At 37.3% G+C, this 26,966-nt stretch overlaps 3 protein-coding genes and 1 long non-coding RNA gene across 6 annotated transcripts; 2 read left to right on the forward strand and 2 right to left on the reverse strand.

The window, feature by feature from the left end:
- Positions 1 to 2,318: 2,318 nt before the first annotated feature.
- LOC143445337 (cyanocobalamin reductase / alkylcobalamin dealkylase-like) lies at positions 2,319 to 4,969 on the forward strand. Its single transcript, XM_076944371.1, has 2 exons — positions 2,319 to 2,895; positions 3,328 to 4,969. Exon 2 carries the CDS (start codon positions 4,107 to 4,109, stop codon positions 4,965 to 4,967), a length of 861 nt encoding a protein of 286 aa, XP_076800486.1. The 5' UTR covers positions 2,319 to 2,895; positions 3,328 to 4,106; the 3' UTR covers positions 4,968 to 4,969.
- A 1,271-nt stretch (positions 4,970 to 6,240) lies between these two features.
- On the forward strand, positions 6,241 to 12,481 carry LOC143445336 (lon protease homolog, mitochondrial-like). Its single transcript, XM_076944369.1, has 18 exons — positions 6,241 to 6,625; positions 6,843 to 6,997; positions 7,198 to 7,409; positions 7,681 to 7,846; positions 8,014 to 8,106; positions 8,497 to 8,601; positions 8,873 to 9,032; positions 9,240 to 9,384; positions 9,624 to 9,711; positions 9,843 to 10,016; positions 10,137 to 10,280; positions 10,355 to 10,477; positions 10,664 to 10,780; positions 10,917 to 11,057; positions 11,172 to 11,340; positions 11,466 to 11,680; positions 11,791 to 11,955; positions 12,090 to 12,481. The coding sequence occupies exons 1-18, from the start codon at positions 6,241 to 6,243 to the stop codon at positions 12,288 to 12,290; spliced, it is 2,958 nt and encodes a 985-aa protein (XP_076800484.1). The 3' UTR covers positions 12,291 to 12,481.
- Positions 12,482 to 13,649: 1,168 nt separating this feature from the next.
- Positions 13,650 to 15,932, reverse strand: LOC143445338 (uncharacterized). Its single transcript, XR_013113811.1, has 2 exons — positions 14,402 to 15,932; positions 13,650 to 14,244 (listed from the first exon to the last, which is right to left on the reverse strand). It is a non-coding gene; the product is annotated as an uncharacterized LOC143445338 (long non-coding RNA).
- A 7,367-nt stretch (positions 15,933 to 23,299) lies between these two features.
- LOC143447239 (uncharacterized) lies at positions 23,300 to 26,511 on the reverse strand. 3 transcript variants are annotated; one of them, XR_013114058.1, is made up of 12 exons: positions 26,397 to 26,511; positions 26,198 to 26,326; positions 26,025 to 26,129; positions 25,785 to 25,957; positions 25,579 to 25,722; positions 25,295 to 25,511; positions 25,048 to 25,222; positions 24,874 to 24,938; positions 24,659 to 24,815; positions 24,347 to 24,593; positions 23,964 to 24,280; positions 23,300 to 23,823 (listed from the first exon to the last, which is right to left on the reverse strand). XR_013114058.1 is itself a non-coding variant. In XM_076947245.1 (11 exons), exons 1-11 carry the CDS (start codon positions 26,438 to 26,440, stop codon positions 24,093 to 24,095), a joined length of 1,692 nt encoding a protein of 563 aa, XP_076803360.1. In that variant the 5' UTR covers positions 26,441 to 26,511; the 3' UTR covers positions 23,300 to 24,092. The 3 variants fall into 3 exon arrangements, 1 of the variants encoding a protein (XP_076803360.1); XR_013114057.1 differs by having other exon boundaries at positions 24,874 to 24,986; XM_076947245.1 differs by having other exon boundaries at positions 23,300 to 24,280; positions 24,874 to 24,986.
- Positions 26,512 to 26,966: the final 455 nt, after the last annotated feature.

The following is a 26,966-nucleotide window of genomic DNA, read 5'->3' on the forward strand; positions in this document are numbered from 1 at the left end:
TAGATTACTTCTCTGAAAACCTTGGGGACTTCAGTGAAGAATAAGGTGAGCGCTTTCACTAAGACATTAGAGTGATATGAAAGAGTGCTACCAAGGCCGATGGGACTGCCACATGATGGCAGATGACTGCTGGAACTTGAAGAGAGAAAATTACACCACTACCCATAAACGAAAGCCATTAAAACGACAATTTTCGAGCTCTTAAAGATTGTGGTATTTCTGTATCATTACATTGATTGTTCAACGGTTAGTTTCTAGTTATGTTTTTTAAATGATTTCGAGACTTTGCGTTCGTGTTTTGCATGATTAAGCGTTCCAGCAGTTTTGATTGAAACAACCTCTACATTTCAAGGCGATTTCCGATTTGCGGTATTATTTATAATGAACATATATATTATCTCAAAAACGTGATGTGATAAAAAAAAAATAATGCCAGATTCGGATTCAGCGCCCCAAAATTAGGTAAAAAAGACCCCAACACAGTCTGCCGCAAAAACCGTGTTGACCAGTGTAAGCTATAGTGCTATTTGGGTAACATATTAGTTGAAGAAAGCAATGATGCTAATTAACCGCAAATGTCATCTAAACTTGGAGAGAACCATATTTGTGCATTGTGCAAGTTTGCTGAACCTTACACTGGAACGAAGTTGGCTAAACATGTGCATACAATAGAAACTCGAACCGGTAAAAAAATTTTTGTAAAACCTAGCCTAAGCAACTGAAAGTTGATACTTTGTTTTCAACCATACATTTTGTAAAAGCTGTTACTTTGCGTTCTTGTTAAAACTCCAAATTTCACTTCATCAAACGCGTTTTTGTAGCATAGCCTGCATATGGGCATAGCCTATACTGTTCGATTCTATAGGCCCTATTGCCTATAGAATCTATCGATAGTATAGATAGCTTGGTTCCACGACATATGGCCGCGGGAAAGTGGCCGCGAACAAACTCACCGGGGTCAACTGAACGTGACGTAAATTGACCGCAGACAAACTGACTGTGACATAAACTGGCCGGCGATCAAATTAACCGTCGATAAATTGGCCGGCGATCAAATTAACCGACGACAAATTGGCCGTCAAAAGGTCAAAATTCTAATTCACTATCTAGTCACTTCTGTTTATTTCAATAAACGTTTCAATGTGTATTGAAATAAAAAACAATTTTGTTAAAAACAAAGGAAATAGTTACAAACAAATATTTACTTTACATATCATATACTACCGAGTTTAAAATTTTGACCTTTTGACGGCCAATTTGTCGCCGGTGAATTTGATCGCCGGCCAATTTATCGACGGTTAATTTGATCGCCGGCCAGTTTATGTCACAGTCAGTTTGTCTGCGGTCAATTTACGTCACGTTCAGTTGACCCCGGTGAGTTTGTTCGCGGCCACTTTCCCGCGGCCATATGTCGTGCTCCCAGATAGCTTGCATTTTGTTCACCAGAGCAACTACCACTTCAACTCTTTGTCATCATCTTGTGATTGAATCTATATATGATTGCACGCAAATAAATATGATATGGTTTTGTTACTGGGACAAAATTTATGAAACTTAGTAAATATCAGGCATTTTTTATTTACTCTTTCCTAAAAGAAAAGAATTAATGCTTTGCTTTTTTCATAGTAAAAGCGGCAATAGCACTGTACTGTTCCTAATATAAGCTGCGGTATGCATTTTTTTATTCGGTCCAATTTATGTGGCTTAAAGACTATTTAAGGGCAGCTTATAGACAAGGAATGGCTTTGTTTTTGTTGTTTTAAATGTTTTTCAATATCTTGCTAATCTAACAACGTAATCCTACAAGATTATGCAAACATACATTCTTATGTATATTTATTGTCGGTTCTACCAACTCGTCTAGTATTCAGTGCATCCTTTCAACAGAGTACATGGCGTAATTTTGATAAAATATGAGTTTTGTCAAAGGTTTTTATTTCTAACGATAATTCTTGGCGCTGCTCCATGGTCGGCTCGTTGCAATTGAAGAATTACGGTATGCAAGAAAATACAGTGGTGATGTGATTCTATTTAATCTTTGATATTTCAAATTTAAAATATATGTGAAAAATTAGATAATAGAAGAAAATACTATACTTTTACTGAGTACAGGAATTCTATTTTATAATATAATATTTTTTCTAAAATTTATTTTGTCGTAGTGTCGCAGAAATCCAAAATTTAGGCCTACTCTACTAGAGAATACTGTATTTTGGTAAATCAGATTTACTCAGTAGGAAAAAGTGGTTTCCGCATTGCAACATGCGCAATCATCATTTCAAGGTTTTGTCAAAAGTGGATCGTAAACACAACACAAACTTTGTTTTGTATGAGCTGTAAGCTTTGCATTAATTTGGTTGTTTTTAACATACTCGTGCATTGATGACAGTCTTTTCTGATGTTATGTGAACAATAGTGTGAATGAGCTACTGAATAAACTGTATGAACTTTACTATAGTCTTTTCTGATTGAGTAATATAAGATTTTTAGTTTATTAGGCTATAGGCCTAGTCAATCAGTAGCTTTTAAGTGTCACCCTCAGAGTTGTTCACGACATACGTCAATGTGGAGAATTGTGAATGCCATTTCTAGTTTCATTTGCTGAATTAACAGTTTCACCAGTTTGTTTACACTTTTCGGTTGGGTTTAATGGCCGTGCTAACCATTATTCATTTTTATCATTTGGTTACATTATTCTTGCACGTTTTAAGCCTTTTGGGTTTGCTTCTTTTTCCTAGTGATTTATCACGATATAGGCTAATGGTCAGGATTTTACTTTGGAAACCCAAGATCTCGGCAAAAGCAAAATTCTGGAGTAATGTTTTCCAAACCAGGTCTTTTGCATTGTGGCTGTGGACACGAAGGCTTTTAAAAGGGACGGGCGAAAAATGGCAGGTCATTTTAGCATACTACAGTACTAGTGATTCTGTGTGCAATGCTGTTTTGAAAAAATAATCTTGTCCTCTTCAGTAGGTATCATACCTGCCATCTTCTGCAGTCACACTTTTATAGGCTGTCATAAGAAAGTCTGCCACTATTATACTAAAAAGAAATTGTCCCCTCTAACTCCAAGCTATTTACTTAATTTTTTGTAAACCTTACTTGAAAATTCCAACGTCTGAACATAGTAGTATAGCCCTAATCATCTATCTGCAAATCTAAATGCAACTTCCATTTGGACTCAACTAACTAAAATAATCTTTATAACCTTGCTTCTAATCTAACTGCTTATATTTTGAACGACAGGCGTGTGACCTACTGACTGTGAAACAGTCACTATAGTTATTAAACTTTATCAGGTGGTGATAATTTATTATTACTTGTCAGTGATGTTACCAGCATTTTGGATACTTGCCCGGACATATGCACCAGTGGTATTATTGCCGGCTACAATTGCGGTTGGATTTGTTGGATATCACTTTGAATGGTGGTTGAAACAAGACGTTGATCAGGCCAATGATAGGCAAAGCGTGTTACAGAATCGTGAAGAACGGATTCTACAAAAACTTTTTTCACATTACGAAGCTGCTGAGGAAGAAAATAAAACAAACAAGAATATTAGAAAAACAATTTTTGATAAGTAGAAGTTTATTGGCTCTGTTTTCATTGCCATGTGCACACGAAAAAGGCAGGCCAACATGTATTTCTACTACACCAACAGTTGAAGAGTGTTTCCATGTAGTGAACACACATTGCCTAGAGCCCAGTAAAAAGCACTGCAATGTGATGTGATTTGCCATTTCTTTAAAAACTACACCTCATTAGTAGCATGTTTTGAAGAATTATTTGCCAAATTTTATTCTTGTTGCTTCTGTTTATCTTTCTACTTTATTGTTTGTTGCATAGATGTTTCATTTTTAGTATCAATATATATATATTTAATAATCAATTTCCATTGTTAGTTACTTATAATAGATAGGAGTTTGGTGCGTTAGCATGTAAAAGTAATATAGGTCTACCCAAATTTTGAAACTTATTTTTTAAATTTAAGTATATAATCATATCAACATCATTGTTCCTGATGTTTAGGAAACAGGAAGCTATATGATTTTCATTTAGGTTCTTACATATAATGTCATTTTATACATTGCAAATGTGAATGCAATATGCTATCGTCTCAAGAAGTTTATGACACTTTAAATGGATATTTAAAGTCACTTGGTATGGAAGTTTACTTGTTTAAACTTGCAAATTATAATGAAATGGTGACAAAACCATTCAAATTTCAATTTGATGGTAACACCGTTTGTGCGGTTATACTTACTGTGCCATCGTTCTTTGAAGATGCATTTTTGCCATATATAAGGAATACAGATGTCAAATCCTTGGTCAGAGATCCAATTGATAGCTGTATTGCATTTCATGTCAACAAAGCTGTAAGTTTGTTGAAAGACCAAAATGTGACTGTCATGTATGACTACGAACTCACGCCTAATCGTAGACCAAAAGTTCTTGTGCAGACTGCGGCGCATGTTGCAGGGGCAGCTTTCTACTATCAGAGGAAACATGCTTTGCTTAACGGAAGTGGAGTATGTTCCACCACTGTTCATTGTTCAGATTCTGTTACTGACGTCCATTTCTCTTCTCAGGCTGAATATGGACTCCAGTCTGAATTCAATAATAATGATGTCAACTGTGCTGCAGCTTCCTCTGATCCGTGGGATGCAAAGAAAAATATTTTTGGAGCTTGCATTCATCCTCGATATGGCGGTTGGTTTGCGATCAGAAGTGTTCTGATCTTTCATAACCTTGTCAATAAAAATCTTCATCAGTCAGAACCTGTGGATTGCGTCAGCACAAGAGAACAACGTATTGAGTTGCTGAATCGATTTAACGGTAATTGGCAGGATTGGTCATATAGAGACATAATTTCAGTTGAGGCAAAGTACAGTGAAATTCAGAGAAAGTATTTCGCAACACTTCCGAAAGATAGACTAAAATTATTGTCTGAGCTGGCTCTTACTTAATTTTATTTTCATCTATACCTTAGCTGGCTGGTAATCCAAGCAGCTTGCTTTTACATATAATTATTGCACGCTTATCTTATATCATGTCTCTATATCTTTTGCAAACTTCATTTAATTTGCTTTGTGTGGTATTGAATTTACACAATGTCTGGTCGAAGTGCTAGTCATTTATATATAATACGTATACATTTCATTATATGCACAAGGTTAGTAATCCGATTTTAACATAAGTACATCAATTTAGATTGCACAATATAAGTAATTGCACATATAGCCCAGGTTTTGAATATTATTATACAGCATATTGTATTGCATGTTTAAGTCATTTTTGTCATACAAATTACCATTTTAAAGACTGTGCTTGTTATACACTTATTCATAAACATGTTATACAACTTATTTGTAAACATGCTATACAACTTATTTGTAAACATGTTTTATTGTTCCAAAGTTCCTCTCAACTACCACATACTTATGCAAACATATTAATTTTCTTCAGATAGAAGTTTGAGCTTACACAGTTTTTATATTGCTTTGTTTACAAAAAAGTTTTTCATCCCTGCTTTGTTGAGTTGGAAGATCCTAAGTTGTTGCAATGCTTCCTTTGATTCGACTATTAGCAAGAAGATACGGCCCTGTACTGCTACTACCCTTTACGATACCAATTGGTCTAATTGGCTATCACTTTGAATGGTGGTTTAAAAAGGGACTAGACCAAGCAGAGGACAAACCAAGTATTTCAAATAACCGAGAAGAACGCAATTTGAAAGAACTGGATTGTAAAAACCAAGTTGCTGGGAAAACCGATGGAATGAAGGCAAAGAGAACTATTTTTGATTGAGTTTCATATAAATGCTTGTGATTTTTACCTATATATGGTAAGATATGTGTTTTACTGTTCAGTTTTGCTTTCACTATGCACATAATTATAAATGAGAATTATACCGTTTAAGTTTTTATTTTGCTGTTTTACATTGTTGTATTTACAGGTTCTTGAAAAATGTACATTTACAAGTCTCGTATCGCTCTTTGCCTTGTAGTAGCTGCTTTACTTTAACTTTTTGCTTAGATTTTGTGTAAAAAGTGTTTTGTGTGGTGTGTTATGTTGACATGTTCTGTCAGCAAGCATTTGTTATTAAGTTACAGTATCAACAGTATCAACTTAAGCCAGAGAAATGTGTTAAATTTCATTATACTGTTATTAACAATGAAATTACATCTCTTCGATCATCTTAGCAATTGACATGAATACCAGTAAAACTAAGATTTAAAGATGATTCTGCATCACGGACTAACAAGGTCTACGCAACTGAATATTTTGACAAAGAGTGGTAATTTTAATGTTGCGTTTAAGCGAACAACTTCTCACTTTGTGTCAGATTATTCGCAAATGCCAAAGGAAGCCACTGAAAATCCAAATGCTGCTATTAAACGACCAAGAGCAGTAATTGTACAAAGACAATCAATTTCAACCAGGTTAAACTCTGGACTGTCAAGGAACATAACCTGTCAGGCTGGGTTATTGTCTGCTAAACCAAGATTTAATTGGAGTTCGTCATCTTGGAAGAGTTTTAGTGGAAGAGCATCTTCTGGTAATGATGGAGATAACAACGATGATTCAAATCAAGATGATGGTGTTCCTGCACAGAATGGTGATGGTAGGTGGTGTTGTCATAACACATTTATGAAATAAGTTATGTAATAGTAGTTGTGTAATTAAATTTCCGAAGGTTAACATGCTACTGTTTATATAAATTTAACTAACATTGGTATTTGTTGAAAAGTTAGAAATATTTTGTTTTCAAGCAAAAAGATGCGTATTTGACAAAGTGGATTGAATGATGCAGAGATTTTGTGCAGTTATGATTTTTACAGAGGAAAAACCACCAGAAGTTATTTATCAGCCAATTATGCCTGGACCAGCTGCGGGTGCATTAAGTGCAATGACTATTCCGGATGACTTTCCAAACGTTCCAATCATACCTGTCAATCGCAATCCTGTCTTTCCCAAGTTTATTAAAATGATTGAGGTAGCTTAGGACGCAAAACAGGCTAAACTTAAAGATAGAAAAATTAAATTATACTGCACTAAAATTAAAACATCAGGGGTTTGTGAAAATAGTATTAATTATTTCAATGGATTTATGTTAAATGTTTAACTTGTATGATTTCACTTTTGAAATATGCTGTTTTATCTAAAACAAATGTCGAAATATCTTGAATCTTGCAGGTACGAGAACCAAGGCTCATGGAATTGCTCAGACAAAAAGTTTCCTTGTCCTTACCTTATGCCGGTGTGTTTGTGAAGAAAGATGACAACAATGAAGCAAGCGTTGTTGAAGATATCGATCAAGACTTGTATTCAGTTGGAACTTTTGTCCAAATTCATGAAATGCATGACATGGGTGATAAGTTACGAATGGTCGTGATGGGCCACAGAAGGTGGATAATAATGCTGTGATCATTATATTAACTCTCGTTAATTACAGTAGTTAATTGCTAGTTATTGTATATAATATATAACTAAACTTGCCTCGGTTGGACTTCTCTAGTTGTTGACGATCCGATATATAGGATAGTGTACGTAACAACGGCAAAGGTAGTTCATAGATCCTCCAACTCATTTCAACTCAACTTACATGGGTTGGTGGATTCGTGAGCTACCTCTGCAGTAATTAATTGGACATAACGCTGTGCATTGTGTGTCTTCTAGGATTAAACTGTGTGGAGTTCTTGACCTGAAGGATGACAATCCCTCAGCAACAGAAGTAAAAGACGAAGAAACAAAAGAAACAAAGGAAGGCTCTCACGAAGAAACTGGAGTGTTAATGGGAAGAGTTGAAAACCTTCCCACTCCAAAACTGGATTCTTCAGAAGATGTAAAAATTTTCACTTTTAAAATATTTTCTATCTCTGCATTCCTTTTTTGCCAATATTTAGTGAAGATTGACAAATTTTCCACTTTTTTATGATCTCGGAACGTTATTGACATCGTCTGTAATCTGTATATACTAGTAATAATAAAGCGTCATTTTTTTCTTTGTAGATTAAAGCACTTACTGCTGAAGTGGTGAAAACAATTCGTGACATCATTGCTCTCAATCCACTCTACAGAGAATCTGTTGCACAAATAATACAGGTTTGGTTTAATAGGTTGGTTTAGTTTTGTCAAATGCTGACCCAAGGCATGTTGGTGTACTGTGTAAAAGATACTGGTACTCATCAAGAATGCAAAATTATCAACGGATTCTCATACAGTAGAAACCTCCTAGTTTGACCACTTTGAGACTGGACTGTTTTGGTCATAGCACCTGAATGTTTGCAATACCCAAACCCACTTTAAACGGACCTGGTTTTATGGCTGGAAGAAAGTATCGAAATACATATCAAGCGAACGTTTTTATTTGGAAAAAAATGGGACCATACCAAATTGTTATATTAAGCAACTTTTGCTGTACTTGGTTAAGTACAGTCTTTCAAGTTATCATGTCGCGCTTTTATTATTCAGATTTATCTTATTATTTCACAGGCTGGCCAACGTGTCATAGACAACCCTGTTTATTTGAGTGACCTGGGTGCAGCATTGAGCAGTGGAGAAACTCGGGAAATGCAAGAAGTTTTGGAAGAAATGAACGTGAGTGAAACATATTAACAATGACACTACTACATCTTCTGTTTATAAAGTTTCATTTACTAGATTATGAATTATGATGTGAATTAATTATTCATATGATTATGATTTGGCATGATTATGATTAAAGTTTCTGTTGTTAGACTATGTTACTATGTAGACATGCTGTCTTTTAAAATTTCTATCGTGTTTAGTGAAGCAACAAAAAACTCAAAGATAAGATATGGTGAATATTTATGATAACAGTTTTACAAAATTAATTTCGTTATGACAGGTGAGAGAGCGACTTTACAAGTCCCTGTCTCTTCTCAAGAAAGAGCTTGAAGTAAGCAAGCTCCAGCAAAGATTAGGTCGTGAGGTTGAGGATAAAATCAAACATGCCCATAGAAAGTATATGCTGCAGGAACAACTGAAAATTATAAAAAAAGAATTAGGTTTGTGATTGTGCTTAGTCTATTGAGGTGTATCTATCTTACCAGTTTCATGTTTTATTATTTTTTCCAAATTTTCAATTTTGTTAATTAAGCTTATTTTAAAGCAGAATGTCACACAAATGTCACTTTCACACTCAAAAATACATTTCCTTGATACTACTTCAAGCATTTTTCGAAAAATGTTGCATTGTAGTTTTTCTATTCTAGGTCTTGAAAAGGACGATAAAGATGCGATAGAAGAGAAGTTCCGCGCTCGTCTGAAAGATCTTGTTGTTCCAGCTCACGTGCAGGAAGTGATTGACGAAGAAATCACCAAACTCGGTTTCCTTGACAACCATTCATCTGAATTCAAGTGAGCAAGCGATTGTGGCCAAAGTCAATTTTTGCATGGAGTTGTTTTATCACTTGTGCGTGGTTAAACATTAAGGCGACACGGAAGCCGGATAAAAGAAAGACAAGCCCCAATTGCCTTGCTTTTGATGCTCTTTTACAACTCTCACTACAGATACAGAATTACTGTTGTGTTGATTTTCTGTAAAATCACGATTTTAAACAGTATCTATAAATTGATAATGCTTGTGTGGTGTTTAGCGTTACTCGAAACTACCTTGACTGGCTCACATCTGTACCTTGGGGTAAATCAAGCCAAGACACGGTGGAACTACAACAAGCGAAAGAGGTGTGCTAATTTTGCAAGCCTCAGTTTCTTCTGTTGGCTGCAACTGGGTAACCAGTGATCCTCCCATTGCTTTTTCATTAAAACATTAACCCTGCCCTGTCGTCACCAAATGTAATGTCCGTGATTTTCAGATCTTAGAAGAAGATCACTACGGAATGGAAGATGTAAAGAATCGAATCCTCGAGTTCATCGCAGTGAGCATCCTCAGATCACATACGCATGGCAAGATACTCTGCTTCCATGGGCCTCCTGGAGTAGGGAAGACAAGCATCGCCAAGTCCATTGCACGTGCGTTAAACCGAGAAGTGAGTTGAAAATGTTTGCGTCTACTTCCACTGTTTACTTCTTGCAGTGTACCAGGTGCATTGTATTGTCGACAAGGATCGTTTCTGGGTAGATAAGCTGTTATCAAAGATCCTTTTTAGTATTTTAGGTTCAGCGTTGGTGGTATGACCGATGTGGCAGAAATCAAAGGCCACAGGAGGACCTACGTTGGAGCCATGCCAGGAAAGATGATACAGTGTTTGAAAAAAACGAAAACAGAAAATCCACTCGTGTTAATCGACGAGGTTAGCTATCACGTCATCTTGACATCACCTTATGATCATGTTACGTCATTGTTCGACGTGTTTTCCTTTGGTAGGTTGATAAGATCGGCCGCGGTTACCAAGGAGATCCTTCGTCAGCTCTTCTTGAACTTCTTGATCCGGAACAAAATCACAACTTCCTTGATCATTACCTCGATGTAACTGTCGACCTTTCTAAGGTATCGCAACAAGTCGCCATACTTTTTTCAATTATATTCTTTTTTATTGTAGTTAACATGGAATTCTATTATTTTTGATTTATTAAACACATCATAATAAGTTAAGTTTAATTAAAGCCACTACACGTAGTTATACGATCAATAATTCAATTTTTCAATTATAGTAATAACAATATTTTTCATTAGGTTTTATTTATATGTACCGCCAACGTACTGGACACGATACCAGATGCTTTGAAAGATCGCATGGAAATGATACAAGTGTCCGGCTATGTAGCCCAGGAAAAAATGGCCATCGCGAAGGTGAAATTTTTACTGCAATTCAGTTACCGTAATTATACGCTACAAAATTGAACCGTTTTGAACAGTCAATGGAAGTATTTTTGCTTGTTTTCTACAACGCTCATGTGTGAATAAACATCCCTTTTCCACCTCGCAGCAATACCTAATCCCACTGGCACAAGACCAATGCGGTTTGAAAGACGACAAAGCGGTCATAGAGGAAGACGCCTTGGACACTCTTATCAAAAACTATTGCAGAGAAAGCGGCGTCAGAAGCTTGTTACAGCACATTGAAAAGGTAACCGGTGAACAGACAGAGATCACTAGATTTTTGGACGGTTGTTTACGTGTTTCAGTTTGGTTGGAAGTCGTTTACCACGTCATCACAATCTGGCTTCTTAATCCGTTACAGGTGCATCGCAAAGCGGCTTTTAAAATCGTTAGCGACCGTGCAGTGGACCGTATCATAGTCAATCAATCAAATTTAGAAGAATTTGTGGGAAAACCCCTCTTTACATCAAATCGGATGTATGACGTCACGCCTCCTGGGGTTGTTATGGGTCTGGCGTGGACAGCGATGGGTAAGTCGTAACCGAAAGCTCTTTTACTAACACTAAAATTTGAATAAGGAAGGTCTAATAAATCTTACTCTCATCTGCTTTATAAGAAGCCGTACCACTTAAACGCGACCGTTTTACTTACACAGGTGGTTCAACGTTGTATATCGAATGCTGCGAGCGCAGGCCGCGTGACAAAAAGCCAGACTCTTCCGACGCTACTATTCAGCTCACTGGAAGGCTTGGTGACGTCATGAAGGAATCAGCACACATTGCGACGACGTTGGCGCGATCATTTTTGCAGGAAAAATATCCGAAAAATTCGTTCTTCAACGGCGCTAATTTGCATCTCCACGTGCCAGAAGTAAGAATTTTCTTCTAGTTCGATATTATTTGTGTCACTGTGTGGTTCAATTCTGCATTATACTTTAAACAAGGTCCATTACACGCTGTAAAAAATCTTTTTCTCTTTAGGGAGCGACTCCAAAAGACGGCCCTAGCGCCGGTTGTACGTTGGTCACCGCTCTGCTCTCGCTCGCCCTCAACCGACCAGTGAGGCAGGACATCGCTATGACCGGAGAAATTTCATTGACCGGGAAGGTTTTGCCCGTTGGTGGAATCAAAGAAAAGACACTCGCTGTAAGTTGCCTATGCCCGAGCAGCATCTTTGGCGAAATCTAATTTGTAGGTTTAATTCTTAAGTGATCCGGCCTTCCACCTATGTTTGCTATGTTACTGTTATTGATTCTGAAACTCAAGGGCGCATTTTTTAGGCGAAACGAGCCGGTGTGAAATGTTTAATATTTCCGCACGAAAACCAAAAAGATTTCAACGACCTCGCCGATTACATCAAGGACGGTGTCGAAGTTCATTTTGTCAAACATTACTTGGAAGTTTTTGAAATTGCCTTCCCGCAAGATGGCGCCGAGGATGTAAAGCAAGCTGAACCGAAACAAGCCATGATGGGAGGCTGACTTTTGAAATTTTACCGAAAAAATTTTCTCTATATTTACTGGGGCAGTCTCGTTGCAATTTCAGGAATCAAGATGCTTTCAGCCCCGGCAATACGCACCAGATACGCGGAGCATATTGAGTAAGAAACGAGACAACCTTTGCGCGCTTACTATTGTCAGTAAAATTTTGAATAAACGAATCGCCGAATGCGTATACTCGTTTATTTTGACAACGCTGATATGATAACGACAAGAGATATGAGATAAACCACCCAGTCCTGCGTACCATTTTCCGCGTAGCCCTGTCTCATAGCTTCAGTAAATCTTTTTCAAACCAAATTTCATTGAGATCATTTCGGGCTCGCATTACTGTTTAACATGACGTAGCATTTTCAGTTATCTGCCGATCTTGTTAACTTCGGTGCCAACTTCCAAAACGTTGGCGCCGTGGGATTGGAAAAACGTTGTGGCGAACGTCAATCCCTTCAGCCGACGTTAGATTACTGTTTTTCTTGTTTTGGCATCCAGCTTTACTTAGCGAGTGCGGACAAGGCAATACTGGTCGCATTAAAAATTCATAAACTCATATTTTCACAATGTTTGGTGGCAGAAAACTGAGAGATAATGTTGTTAAAGGGATCCAATTAAGGTCTTGTCCTAACCTTATTAAAATCTGGAGTCTTTTGCCACATGGTGGTCATAAATAATTAACAAGTTTCAAATAACTCTTTGTCGTAGTTAGAAAATAATTTGGGACCTTTTGAAAAAATTAACCTTTATGCTAACGAGTAAAAAACGACGCAGTCCCGGTTGGCTGCGTGTCTCAACCTTATACATTTTACGCATTAAAAATGTTCAATATCATATAAATGCGTCAAATGTATTCGCTTCACTTATAAATAGAAAGTTGCATTTGATGTGTCTCTTAGATCTAACCTTAAATTGACTTACAGTAATGGTAACTTCGATAAACGCAGAATTTGGTGCAATAACATGAAACGAACCTTTTATGTTATCAAGCGCAAAAACACACACATGATAAATTGCGAACTTAGTGATACGTCGTTTTTAAGTCAAGTATAAATTCACGAAGAATAAACTTCCTTTCACTCATCATAAATTTCTGTTTGTGCAGTCACAGACAATAAAATGAAATCTTTAAGCGTTTGAACCAATTCTGTCAGCTTGTTGAGTATACTTGAACATAACCCGTTGTGAAAGCTTCATGGTATGTACATTAACGAAATAGTTAAGCAGGATCGCTTTTCTGTATCACCTTCCTTGCTAAACCAACAAAAGGTTTTCGATTATTTGGCATTACTCTGCTAAAAGCTGTACACTCGAAACACTTTTCCTGGAATGTTTCTCACGGGGTCAAAATTGAAATTGTAAACATATAATTTGCTATACAGCGTAATCAAACAGCTGGAACTCTCACTTCACGTAAAAAAAACATTATGAAGATCGGAGGTCATTCAAGGGCGAAAAGATTCTGAGACCTAAATTTGCTGGTAATCATGCTACAGTTTGCGATCGATAAAAGCTGGAAAAGATTTTCGATTCTCGAGTGTTTAGAGTCTCAAGCCAAGCCGCTCTCGCAACGGTGTTGTAAGGATCAAGCGTAGTCCTTATGCACCGAATGAAGTACACAGAAAACAGAACTATTAGGAAAAAAATCAAAACATAGATGATAACTTCCTCGACATTGATAACGCCCATTGTGTCGTGAAGGTGTTGGCGTGGTTCAGGATGTATCTTTGTAGTTCCCATACGCCGTATAATTTGGTTGTCGAAGAAAACACGGTGGCTGATGGTTACATTATGGGTTTCCGAATGCGATTCTTGGTAATTAGGGACATCTGGTGAGCTTGTTGTGGGGAAACCTGCCCGACCAATAAGGTGATTCTGATGACGAAGGGCGACCATCCCGAACAAGCAATATTTGGCAAACTCTTTTGGCAACTCTTTCTTCAAACTTCAAAAATCAGAAAAAAGTTACCTGAACCACATTTCTAAATTCTTTCTAAATATATGCAACGCTAATTGAGTTACTGGCTTACGTTATGTTAAAAATTACTCACAAATTACAACGACATTGGCTACGATTGACTGTATGTTAATTAATTTCCTACCAGGTAAAGGCTATGGAGTTCATGTCAAAAGGGAAGCAATGTTTTACTACTTAGTGTAACTTGCTGATAAAAAAGACATTCTAAAAACGGCATCTCCTACAATTAGGGTAAACACTTAAGAAAATGCAATCTTGGCGTTCTTTAAAAATTTTAGTTGAAGGTGGCAGGGCATTAGGGTCGGTGTCCTTTTCTCGCTTTCAGACTAATTATCTAACTATTACGTGCGAACGAAAATAGTTCCTTACTTTAGACTTTTCAAACATTCTATTTTAATCCAACACGCTATACCTTAAATCATTTTTAGTTTTGTGCTGGAACGGAAATTGCCAATTTTCCTAGATCTTGTATAGCTATAAAAGTCTAAAGTGTCAGATAGCTATATATATTAGTATTACTCTCATCCTGAATTGCTTCGGTAATAGTTTATCCAACTTACAGTTGAATCACGTAACACAAAATCCAAAGAAAATATGAGGCGTTGAGAAAATATTTAGACAGCGCAAAATTGCGAAGGTTGATGTTTTATGATTGTGACCAGGCTTTTTTTACTGCAATCTAGCATTTTATGACGAACCGCGGGTGACTGGTTCGTCCTCGTAAAGGCAGCACACTCCTCATGCGATGACGTCATGAAAGCTTCAAAGCAAGCACATAAAAAATCTTTACCACGTGCACTCCACGCCGCCCTTGAACGTGGCGTTTGCCTTGTAGATTAAACTTGAACCGTTTTTCGTCTGAGGTGTAATAAAATTTAAGATAAATGTCTTAGTACAGATGTGATATACATCAATTCTCTTTACGGTTGGCGCTACGTTGCTTTCAAAGTAATCGTTACAGATATTGTTTTAGTCTGTTACTATTTCACCGGAAAAAATCTTATATGTAAAGCTATTTTCAAGTTTATTTTTTAAATGTTATAATATAGTAACTTAAACCCAACCTAAATCTTTCTTCTTATCTAAGTTTAACTCCAATTAAACCCTAATAAGCTTAAACCGACTTTTTGCATATCCATTCTTCTAACTTAACCGTCAATATCTAATGACAGGTTTATGACCTACTTATGGTGAAAGAGTCACTCAGGTTTTTTAAGGTTTAATCTGTTGATCAATACAAGCAATTTGTTATCTGATACTGTTTGCAATAAGCCATACCCGCGTTCCCATTTGCTGAAAAGAGCATTAAGTTCTAGTAACTCAATTTTTAACGTATACAACATGTGATATTATTGTCTTATGTTTTCTAGGACGTTGAGTTCATCTCAAGATATTCAGCTGTTTATTGCTAATTAATCTTAGCCGTCGTATCGAGCCACAAAGTTTTTTTGAAGAACGTTTCGGCTTATCAATAATTTAGAAAAACAATGTACGATTTGTCACCTCATACGTTTGATATCTTTCGAACAAGCACAACTTCCACCTGACTGTTGCAAATTGCTTTTACGGTAAATTGACTGCTAGTTGCAAAACGTACAACAAAAACGTGGTCTATTTGGCACGAAGTAATAACTTTTAGAAATAAAAGGTCATCCACTAACCGGCAAACGTAAACTTATGCGTAGTGTATAATATGAGTGTTTATCAAACAAAAAGACAGGTTGAAACTCCTCTGGAAATCTCATCCAAGCAATTAATTCAGCTTAACGATCACTCTATACACCGTCTGGAGCTTAGCCGAAACTACGATGAAGTAAAGTAGGCGCTTGCATTAGTAAATTTCCTGGAGTTTTAGAAGAAAACCTTTTTGGTGCTAGATAACGTTTAACAATAAACTTAACCGAGGACGTACTTGATACATTTACCTCGGAAAAAACTTTACCCTAGTTAAAGCCTTGCATTTCTAAATTTTTTCCTGGCAGTTTTAGCTAAATCTAAAATATAATCCGTAACATCTCCAACTGATTTGACCTTAGATAAGAAACATCATCAACATGTAATGTAACGTTAAAGTCAGTTAAGCAATTTTTTGCAATTAAGAAATAGAACACAGTCTAACCAAAATATCTGCCTCTACGCTATGCGTGACAAGCAGCAAACACTGCGAAGTGTGTAGTTGTGTACTACTAAACCGCCTGTTTGTTAAAACGAGTTTTTTATCTGTGGTTTACAGATAGTCGCTTGCTAGTCGCGAAGGCTAGGCGCATTGATGACGTAACAGAGATAACGTTTTTTCGTCGCTTTGCTGCATGTTCAAGTAAACATCCTTCGTCGAAAACACCCATCACCAAGTAAACCTAATAATGTTCGTCTCATGGCTAAGCGCTAACAGCATCACAGGTACAACAAACTTCGTTACACCAAATAAACCTATTTGTGGCGGCATTCAGGCAGAAACAAATATAAGTGCAGTCCATCGATCCTTGTATGGTATTGAATTTAAGCTTGGTTTGACGTAAATCGTTACGGTATATCAACCTTCTTACGTGCAAAATTGGCTCTTCTGTTTTTGCCACAAGGAAATGTCATTGCTTTCTGCTACATAAGTCGCTTAAAGTAGAACCATTGTGCCCTTTTGAATAAATTCTTAAGAGTTCGCAGAATACTCATCACGATACTCGCTCTAAGCTAAATTTTCCTTGTTTACATTTTTTGTTGTATCTTAACTCTTTTATTCCGTTATTTTGTCTGTCTGTGAAACACTACAACAAATAAGAAGTGATCAAAAAACTATAGTGTCATAACTGTAACGGTTGACTTTAATGAGTATAGGCGTGCATTACAATAACCGTGTATAACAGTAACCGTGTATTACAGTAACCGTTTATTACAGTAACCGTTTATTACAATACAAGTTGGTGAACGCAGCTTAATACAGTAACTGAACGACGTGGTAAAGAACAGATGTGTCATTTTGTGGTATCAAAGACAGCGTTTACTAAAAAAGCAACCTAAGATGTCGTTATCATTTGCACACAATTAACTGATAGAATGTTCCAAATGCAAATTGATCCCGGTTGTTGTTTTTCTTTGGCACCGAGCGCAGGGAATTGGATGCAATCAACTTGATGAAAATAACTCCCATGTTGGTCCACTAAAAGGAAATGAAGATAAAGAAACTGAAGAATTGTACCATTTATATACGAAATTCCATAGGGCGCTGGGTTTTCTTGGGGTGATATGACTAAATACAAAATTGCCAATTCGTTATAGACAATACAAATATGGCTTTTCGATAAAATCTTAAAACAATTACAAAAAACGTTCACACGTTTTAAAGTAGCCTAATTTAAGTTCAGTCACAATTTTTGACAGTTTTTTTTTCGAACGATAAGTAAGTGGATGTGTGTAGTAAGGTCATAGTCAAAACAAACGCAAAGAACATTAAAGTGAATTGTGATCGGAATAAAAATATTTCGATTGCTGTTATCCTTGGAGACTTGAGCATGCCGAGGTTATACTTGTGAAAAAATCGATATGACTGGTTACATGCGATAGTCATTTTCTCTTTGTGCAAGATTTGATTATAACCCGTCAGTCAGCTAACTCCTACAAAACTCGCCTTCAAATCAGAATTTCGTTGGCGAAATAGTGAACGTAAAAAAATTCACTTTGCCATCTATTGATTAATTAGTTTTTCATTTTCACAAAATCTTCCAAATCGGGATTATGGGAAAGACTGTTGCAGTATAATGGTGGTTGTTTTATTTGTTATAGTAAAGAAAAGAGATTATTTGCACTCGCATTTTGAAATCAATAAAGTAATAACATTTTCTTTTTGATTTAAACAAAATAGATAACCTCTGGTCCTATAATGCCCTATAATGCCCTATAATGCCCTATGATTAGGGTTGCCATCGGTCTCAACTCAAAAATAAGCACGACTAGGAAACGAAAGACGAATACCACCTTAAACTGTGCACAACAGGAGAAAGCAACCAATTTTCCTAAAAAAAAAAACGAGACACTATCTGCATATTCTTAATTTTGGTACCTCTTTGGTACAAAATGGTATACTAAAAGTGCCCAAAATACGAAACTTTGCCCTAAAAATAAGACGAAAATAAGGACGCAAGTGAAAATAACGACATTTCTTAAAAAAATGGACAAAATTATTTTCTATGACACGGATCTTTAAAAGATCTTAGACAAATCTTAGAAATAAGGACGATATGGCAACCCTGCCTATAATGCAGGAGTTCCTAACGAGGAGTGCGAGCAAACCTTGTAAAGGATGCGAAACCTAGAAATCAGTAATTTTTTTGGATCCCAAAGTATTTAAACTCTTGTTAGTCAAAAGTTTCATTTCATGGAAGTAAGGGTTGCGACAACACATTAAATGCTTTCTATTGGTGCAAAGGATCAAACAGGCTGGAAATTCTCACCCTAATCACTCCCTAGAACAGACTGAGCGACCATTACCTGGATAATACCCTCGTTTTCATGTGGCGCTTGTAGAGTTTGGGTTAACCCAGATTATATCTTAGTAGGTTTAAAACAAAATTATTTTTTATCATTTGTTATTCTTCCGACTTATTGGGCTGAAATATCGGAACACGTACGCCCCCTGGAGACTATTTTACTGTGTAAAAAATGGCCACATAAAGACATTTGTAAGGTAAATTATAATATGATTGATTAAGCACGGTCCATATTTAGCGTAGGCACAGATGGTTTTGTATATTATTTTTTGCTTTCATTTCCTCTCTGGATTGTAAAAAAATATACAGGCCCATTCATTCTGTGTGATCAGGCCTCGATATAATTATTTGGAAACTTTGTTTTCTACCGATTCCAGTTAGTGCTGAAGTCTTCTTTAAATATATAGTAAACTGTTATTGTATAAACTTATTACATACAAGCTGACGACTGCAGTTTTAAGATAATACTAGGATTGACCAAAAAAGTTGCCAGAATGTGCTTGTCGGTCTTAGATACATTTTGTTGTTATTCCACTGGCTGTTGTTCTGTAATCACAAAGTTTTACATTTCAAAACAAAACGTTTTAATTTGTTGTAAGAAATGGCTTATGGCGATGTGGTTGCGAAAGCTCATAAGAATGAAATCAGAACATCTGTAAAACGCTCTAAGTTCGGGACAGAGAGCCTTGTGTCATTTCAACCTTTTAAGCTATCAATAGAAATATGACTCCAATAAAGCAATTACGTAATGTGAGAAGAGCATTTTAAGCCGGCCATTGCCAAACAGCTTACGACGATTAGGTCGTTATTTCAGCAATACAGGAACTTGGACGCCGCGACGGCGTTCCACCTACGCAGACGACTGGTCTATAACAGCAGAGAGAAATCGTTAGGTCTACATTCTACGTCTCTACGAAGAGCATGAGACTGCAAACTGATGTACGACTTTGGCAGAACCGATAGATCAATTAGTAGTCCATACTTGAAGCAAAATTTGTAGTTTAAAACTCCTTCAAACTACAAAGTAATGTATAGTTTTGTGACCAATTAAGCTTGCCGTAATTACAGGCTATGCTTTGTAATATATTAACTACAGCTACAATATTTGTAGTTACTTTATTTCTCAGAATGCTTGTAAAAGAAATTCCTGTTGTATTGGAAAACATTACAATATTTTCAAGCTTACGCCCAACACATCGATCTTACGTTATGCCTACTTGACCATGTTTGCTCACCTTGTTTATCTTTTTACTTTCATTAAGGAGGGTAAGGAATTTTGGAGTACGATCCACCTTGTTTGAATAAAAATTCAATACTTTCATGTTGATTTACGACAATTACCCCAATAAACATGGCATAGGCTTTCAATTAACCAGCTACTACACCAATGGGTGATTAACTTTTCGGGAGCAACGTGTTTACAAGTTACACATAACCGCAGTTGTAACAAACTTCTAAAAACAAACTTCAATTTTACTGGTAAACAAACATGTGGGTGAGGCCTTGTCTTGCCTTGTCATGTCTTGCTTGTGTAATGTACTGAAATTGAATTTAACGTCAAGCCTCGTGAAAAAGCGAAGACGAGCTTTTGTGAAAACTTGTCAAATATCCTTAATTGATTGATTGAGATAATTGTAGCGCTAAATCAATTTTAGTCAAAATGCGGTTACTTGACTAGAACTTGATCGAAAGTATTAAATCAGTTTCAACCACAATTATCTGTTACATTTATTACTTACAATAGTTCTGTCTGTTTTGCTTCTTTCATGAAATTAACAGTTACAGTATTTTCTTTGTGGCGGGAAGGTATCAAAGAGTTTTGTTTGATTGGGCAATGCACGTAAACGGCAATTGTTGCATCACGTACAGAACAATATTCGACGTAATCACGTGATGTGCGTGCGAGGGAATTTGAAGTCATAAAAGAAGGTTAAACAACACGTTTTGAATAGACTACGTAAAATGTCAACCGCAGCTCAAGTTATTTGGGCTTGGTAGGGCCAACAATGCGATGTACCGAGCTGTAACAACAAGAAAATGGATTAAAGTTTTAGAAAGCAAGTTCTCAAGTACGGTCATCTAGTCAAGTACAGTTGCCGACGACATGTTAGTCCATTAATTGTACAAGATGAGTTTACCGGTAATTGTTTTCAAGAAAAACGATAGGTTTGCGTTTTTAACTTTAAAAGAAACATCTTCCGTTAACTGGCGTTGTACCTTAGCAACAGTGATAACAGTGTTATTGACATCTGCGCCATAGGCTGAGGCTGTGTGTAGGCCGCAAACTATTACCCTAAAGTCCGAGTTGTCGAGTTTACCCTAAAATTCTAGAAAGCAACTTAAACAACCATTAAGCCTATAACTATTTGGCTAAGACTAAGTCATTGATTCAACAAGTGGTAAGTTTCGTATGACTTTGCTAGGCCTATGTACTTGTTTAACTTTAACCAACTGAACATTGAATTTTTTAAAACTCCAGGTGTATGCTGGTATAATTATGCATAAAATCATTTATTTCTGTTTGACTGGGCAAACAAAACTTTCGTATTGTGACGCAAAGTGGTAATTCCGGTTATGGTATCGAAGCTTTTTGACAACGATTGTACATAAACCGGGATTATTCTACTGCTCTCGTGGTTGTTTAAACTGTACCCTGGGATTGTTTGAGTGTGATAGCATTTTAAACCACATGTCTCTGATTTTTTTCCATAACTGTTTTTATCATAGGCAGTTTGTCAAAACCGTTCGCTAATATTTTAAGTTGTCGAATATTGAACAAGGCCACAACGGCCTATAAGATGTTTTGTGTATTTACAGTTGTGTTGGTAAAAGTTTTGAAAGGAGGGCGCTTACGTGTGTGGTCTACATTAGGTTTTGTGTAATCCCGATCAGGTATCATCTTTTCGACAAAGTCTGGTTTATTCAGCTTATTTTCATAACGCTCCAAAGATAAGATGATTGACACGTTTATGAGGTGAGGTTTATTTTGTGGTAATTACTGTAATTCCTCATCCGCTGCAGGAAGGTTGAGCTTCTTTTGCGGTAAAGTATTACCACCAATATTTTTCATGAGAGATTGACGTTGTCCGTAGACGATGTCATGTTGTCATGTCTAACCTTTTCATTCGATTTACTGCTTGAAAAGAAAACAGGTTTTGTCCACTGTGTTCCTAGCTTCGTTGCGGCCGAAGTATGCTATACTTAACTTCCTAACTGTGTTCAAGTAACTCAACAATAACTGTATAAACAATTTGACATTTTCAGTATGATGTTTATCTATGTCAGAGTTGTTTTACCACGATGTTGTCCAAAGCAAACAACGGAAAAAATCCAAGTTGGTCAAAAGCTTTTGCGGCAACTTCAAAAACATATCTAATGAGACACACAAGATTTGAAATACGAGGTTTTATAACGTCGGGTTTTCGTCATAAAAGCTTACTTTTTTTGCCGTTTCGGCAAAGATCAATTTACAACTTCTTCCCGGTTCTTATAAGAACCGCCCGCGCACGATATGAGTAGACGTTTTCCTACATTGTGCACCACATGGACTATATGTGTGCATATTTTGTGAGCACAGTGTACTTGGTAAGTTGGTATGCACTGTATATTTGTAGCATTGGCTGTTGGGTAGTAGTAGGAAATAGCATGAGTTAGGAATAACATAATCATAGTATACACTGTGCATCGTGTATGGGCATATTTTGGTAGTTGCGACTTTTCAAACTAACTGCAAAACCGTCTTTAAAAATGTGAATAGATCATTGCAACAACAAATTGTTCTCAGGTATCCTTGTGTTTTAAAAGATTTTTACTGCGCTTTTGAGTGCGTAAAATAGCATTTAATTCGGGCTCTTACATAAGACGCAGACAATGGAAGTTGGAATTGCGCCACAAAACTATCGCCACCTTGCTTAGTAAAGGTGACAGTGGTTTTAGTAGATGTTTGTCTATGTTTGTTAACAAGGACATGGTTTACTGTGGTATTAGCCAACATATTTTCGAAGTGTTCGTTGAAATGTTTGCCTTTTAATTTTCAAGTCTTTTATTCACTGCGCCTGCCGCCACAGAGGCTTAGTTTTATATGGAAAGATGACGTGTATTTGATCCAAGCAAACATGTGCTCTTGCTTTGCAGAAACGTGAAGCTTTCTTCTTGTTTGACCAAGATGCCTGCGTTAATGTTACGGAGTAAAGGGCTATCCTTGACAGTATACACCACTAGGCCTCTTAGTCAAACCTCTCATTCCCATGTTGCAAAACATGTTTGCATTTGCGTGTTTAACGGATCGCAATCTTAATAATTACATTCCAGCTTCGGTTCTTGGCCGTTGAGGGCGTATGCCAATTTTGACTCCGTATTACGACGTCCAGCGAATTGCGAAATCAGTCCAACCGTCTGCTGAATGCCAATGAATGTTAACCCAAGACACCGAAGAAAACACTAACCAAGGGTTGTTGGTAGTTACGTTTACGACAACTCGACGTTTGCGCGTTTCTGTTTATGGCTCTACGGCACAAATAGATGGTATTTATCTTGAGTCGTAAATCCTTGATGTAAAAGATTTTTATTTCTCGTGTCGGTGACAGCAGTGGCAGTGACCTTTCAAATTGTGGCGCCCGTGGACAAACAAAACGCTGAAGTGGACTTTACAGAGAAGGTTAGGGTACACATTCCTGAGCGTGTAACGCGTACGTATCCTATGACGCCCTCGCATATTTGGTCCCAAATTTAACGAGCACGTGCAATTTACGATGAACCGTGGTGGCCCTCTTGCTCTTGCTCTTGTTACACACAGAAGATGATTTCCAAAAAAGCAAAGTTGATTTACAAGTACGCAGCCAATGCAAATGAAACAAATTTAAACATGAAACAAATTGAACCAAATAATGAAATAAACAACGATGACGTTTATAGCGGGGTTGACGTTTTTCGAGTAGCTGATGTTGTACCAGAAGTGTGTTACCAGCATGGCAGCAAGACAGATCGTCAAAATTTCAAGTGCTGTATTCGGTTGTGCTTGGTTTGAAGAGCTCTTTCTTCGGCGTAGGTACAGATTATTTGAGCTCTGTTTATAATTTGTCTTATTAATTATGATTGTTCAAAATTAATTGAGAAAAGCATTTCATTTACTGCCAGAGCTCAACCGACACCCGTAAAATGTTGAACGTCTATGAAGAACATTGTAGTATGTCAGCTATGATTTACCTACAACACTGGAAATCTTTTGATTTGCATTCGATTTTTGTTCCCGTCCTAGATAGATGATGAAGCTTACAAAACCATGCATTGGGAGACTGCAGTTTGAAATGAGCCAAGAAAATACATAGAGAGAAGCTAAGCTAAACAACGATCGCATAAACAGGGATGGTTGCCACAAGAACAATGGTGGGGCAGCGTGGGAAATGGCTTCCTTGGTAGAGAAAGGCAAGTGAACCCGACACCAGTTCGAAGTAAAACGAAAAATAAGATTGTAATCACCATAGCAACTAGACCAAACGTGAGGAATATCCAAGGAAAAGATTCTGAAAAATAGGTTTGTTAAATATCTAAGGGGATACTTAATAATTTTATTGTTGAAAGATCTTTACCTTCCATCTGATCTGGCACTACAACGATGTCAGAAGATCTGTTCTGAGATGTCCCTCGGATGCTGTAGCTTGTGAACCGAATAGCTCCGTCTTCGGGATAGATGGTGTAGGATGTAGTGCCTTCTTGGCCTTCTAGAAGGTAAATGGGACCAATAACTCTCATAAATTCATCAGCGTTGTCCTCGTCTGTGACTGATCTTTTTTGAAGTGTAAGGCATCGTCGAACGGAAGCGCTGTTGCTGCAAATCTGAAACAATACGGATGTTAAGATTGCCAACAGTTGGTTCACGTAAGGTAGATTTATAGAAGTACTTGAGTCTGGTCTTCCGTGCAAATTTTGATGCGAATATGGATGAAGACTTCATTGCAATAAGCAACCCTCGGTAACTGGAATGATATACATGCTGATTGCCCATTGTTCTCGAAGCCAGCCGACATATGAAATGCAAAGTCAGCATTGGTTGGGCACCTACGAATGTACCGGTTGTAACAAACTGTCCAGTACTTGTGGGGAACTTAAGGCTTACCCGTCTAATGCCAGATTGACAACTCGTGGCTTAGAGGGGTGAGAGTCGCAAGACAGAAACAATTCCTGGATGGTTGACGTAAGAGGTGGCAATCCGGGATTGAAGAAAGGCGACTGAAAATTGACACGCAAAGTGCGAAAGGAAAGTTTCGGAACAACAACGAAGGTCACTTACCAATAGTTGTGCTTCTACGGTAAGGTGAATGGTTTCCCCAACCGTATAAATCGCGCCTTCAGAAACGCTGTAGATTGATGGACATTGAACTGGGCAGGAGGCAAGCTTGCAGAGTTGAGAGAGAACCCTGAATTTTCCGTTTCTGGTAAGAACGTAGCCAGACGTTGGCTCGATTCTTGAAAAAAATTATCGTGGGCTTTATAGTAGTAATCCAAAGATGTGACCATAGTGACGCCTGCATACTAACAGTGGCTGAAGTGATGTAACAATTTCATAGTCGTTTTGGTATCTGCATTGAAAGTCAAGGATTGGAACAGGCATATCAAATTGGGAGCCAGGAACCTCGCGGTTAATCCAAAGGCGATTGCTAAAAGTGATGTACTGATCGTTGAGTTCGATGGATGTTCCACATCTAGTAAAAGGCAAGGGGATGCTTAAGACGTACTGGTCGCCTTGGAGAAAAGCTGTAAGAAATGGTGCGATGAGTAAAAAGGAGCCGGCAATTAATATGCAATGATTTTCAGCAGTAACCTTTGCATTTCTCTTCTAAAGCTTGATCAAAAGTCGGTGAAACGTAGATGTAGCTATTACGGACACCCTTGTCAAACTCTCTGTAGAAATCTTGCAGAACTTCAATTACGATTTCAGTGGCATACGCTTCAATGAATGGAACAGCTGTGTGAAAGTGTTAGGAAGATTCGTAAAGTGACAACGCCAAACCAACAAGGAACTCGTACCAATGCTGCAATTGTTGCCGATGAAACCCTTCTCGCTGACGCAATATCTTCCCCCTTCATGTCTGCAAGATTCAAAACAATTGCAATCGCCCAAGCACGGGTGTTCGTCGCATGGACTCACCGGGACCGGTTCATCGCAGACTGGTCCAGCGTATCCAGGAAAGCACTCGCACCTGGCGACAGAGGTTAAGTGATTACAGCGTGGAGTCACTAAATTCAGGCATGAAAGCCGGACGGTACCTAAAGCTACCCGCCGATCCCGGGGCACACACTCCGAAACCGCAATCGTCATTATTTTTGCACCGAAACGTCGCTCTTACATCCCTGCATATTGCACGTCCAGTTCTGAAAAAGATAATGAATTAAAGGCAAGTGTCTACGGTACACAACCTACATATTATAACATAACCTACATTTTACTGACGTGACACTTGTCAACATGACAAGGCTTGCCACCGCAATCAATTGCCCTGCTGCCGCTGCCAGCTCCATAAGCCACGCCGTTGAGGTAGTTCAGGCAAAATATTGCCAATATGACAGATCTGTTTACGTTCCACTGTTAATTTCAGGCATCTGCTTCATTTTTATAACCATGAAGTAGGGCTTACTTACCGTATAATTACGCTGCTGTTCATTTCGTATAAAATAAAAGGCATTAAAGCGAAAGAAAATTAAGAAAAAAAAACCTACTCGAAAGGAACAAAATGAAAACTGAAACACTCATAGCTGTTGGCTTAGAGAAGTGCATACTCTGGAAGGTGACGTATGCCGGTAAATGAGGCAATCAACGCCGCCCCCGTGTTGGCAAGCAGCGCAATATATGAATTAAAGTGATTATTAAATCTTCGCATTAAATTCGATTATTAAATCTTTGCTTCGTTGTAGCAAAATAATCGAAGTAAATATTCGTGTTTGCATCATATCATTCTTAAAACCTTTACCTGTTACACATCTATTCATGAAGCGATTTCTTTATACACCAATTTTTGTAACAGTAATTTCTTTGATTTGAACTGTTGTACTCGACAAGTACTAACATAAAAGAAATTATATATTCACTACTCTAAAGTTGTAAAGTTTCGTTTTATTAACTTTGTAACATTTATTTGCGTAATATTAATGCCGTCCCAAAGACAAAGAAAAGGATGCATGTATTCAAAACTGGACGAAAACGATTTTGCT

Source organism: Clavelina lepadiformis, chromosome 2, assembly GCF_947623445.1.
Source record: "Clavelina lepadiformis chromosome 2, kaClaLepa1.1, whole genome shotgun sequence".
In the NCBI taxonomy this organism is placed as follows: Eukaryota; Metazoa; Chordata; class Ascidiacea; order Aplousobranchia; family Clavelinidae; genus Clavelina; species Clavelina lepadiformis.

Excerpts from the sequence above, each read along its gene's own strand:
- LOC143445337 (XM_076944371.1), top strand. The coding sequence starts at position 4,107 with ATGCTATCGTCTCAAGAAGTTTATGACACTTTAAATGGATATTTAAAG.
- LOC143445336 (XM_076944369.1), top strand. The coding sequence starts at position 6,241 with ATGATTCTGCATCACGGACTAACAAGGTCTACGCAACTGAATATTTTG. Across the intron at positions 9,712-9,842 it reads AACTACAACAAGCGAAAGAG|ATCTTAGAAGAAGATCACTA; the intron begins GTGTGCTAATTT and ends CGTGATTTTCAG. Across the intron at positions 11,341-11,465 it reads TCTGGCGTGGACAGCGATGG|GTGGTTCAACGTTGTATATC; the intron begins GTAAGTCGTAAC and ends TTACTTACACAG.
- LOC143447239 (XM_076947245.1), bottom strand. The coding sequence starts at position 26,440 with ATGCCTTTTATTTTATACGAAATGAACAGCAGCGTAATTATACG. Across the intron at positions 24,987-25,047 it reads CCGTAGAAGCACAACTATTG|TCGCCTTTCTTCAATCCCGG; the intron begins GTAAGTGACCTT and ends GTCAATTTTCAG. Across the intron at positions 24,281-24,346 it reads AGTGCCAGATCAGATGGAAG|AATCTTTTCCTTGGATATTC; the intron begins GTAAAGATCTTT and ends CCTATTTTTCAG.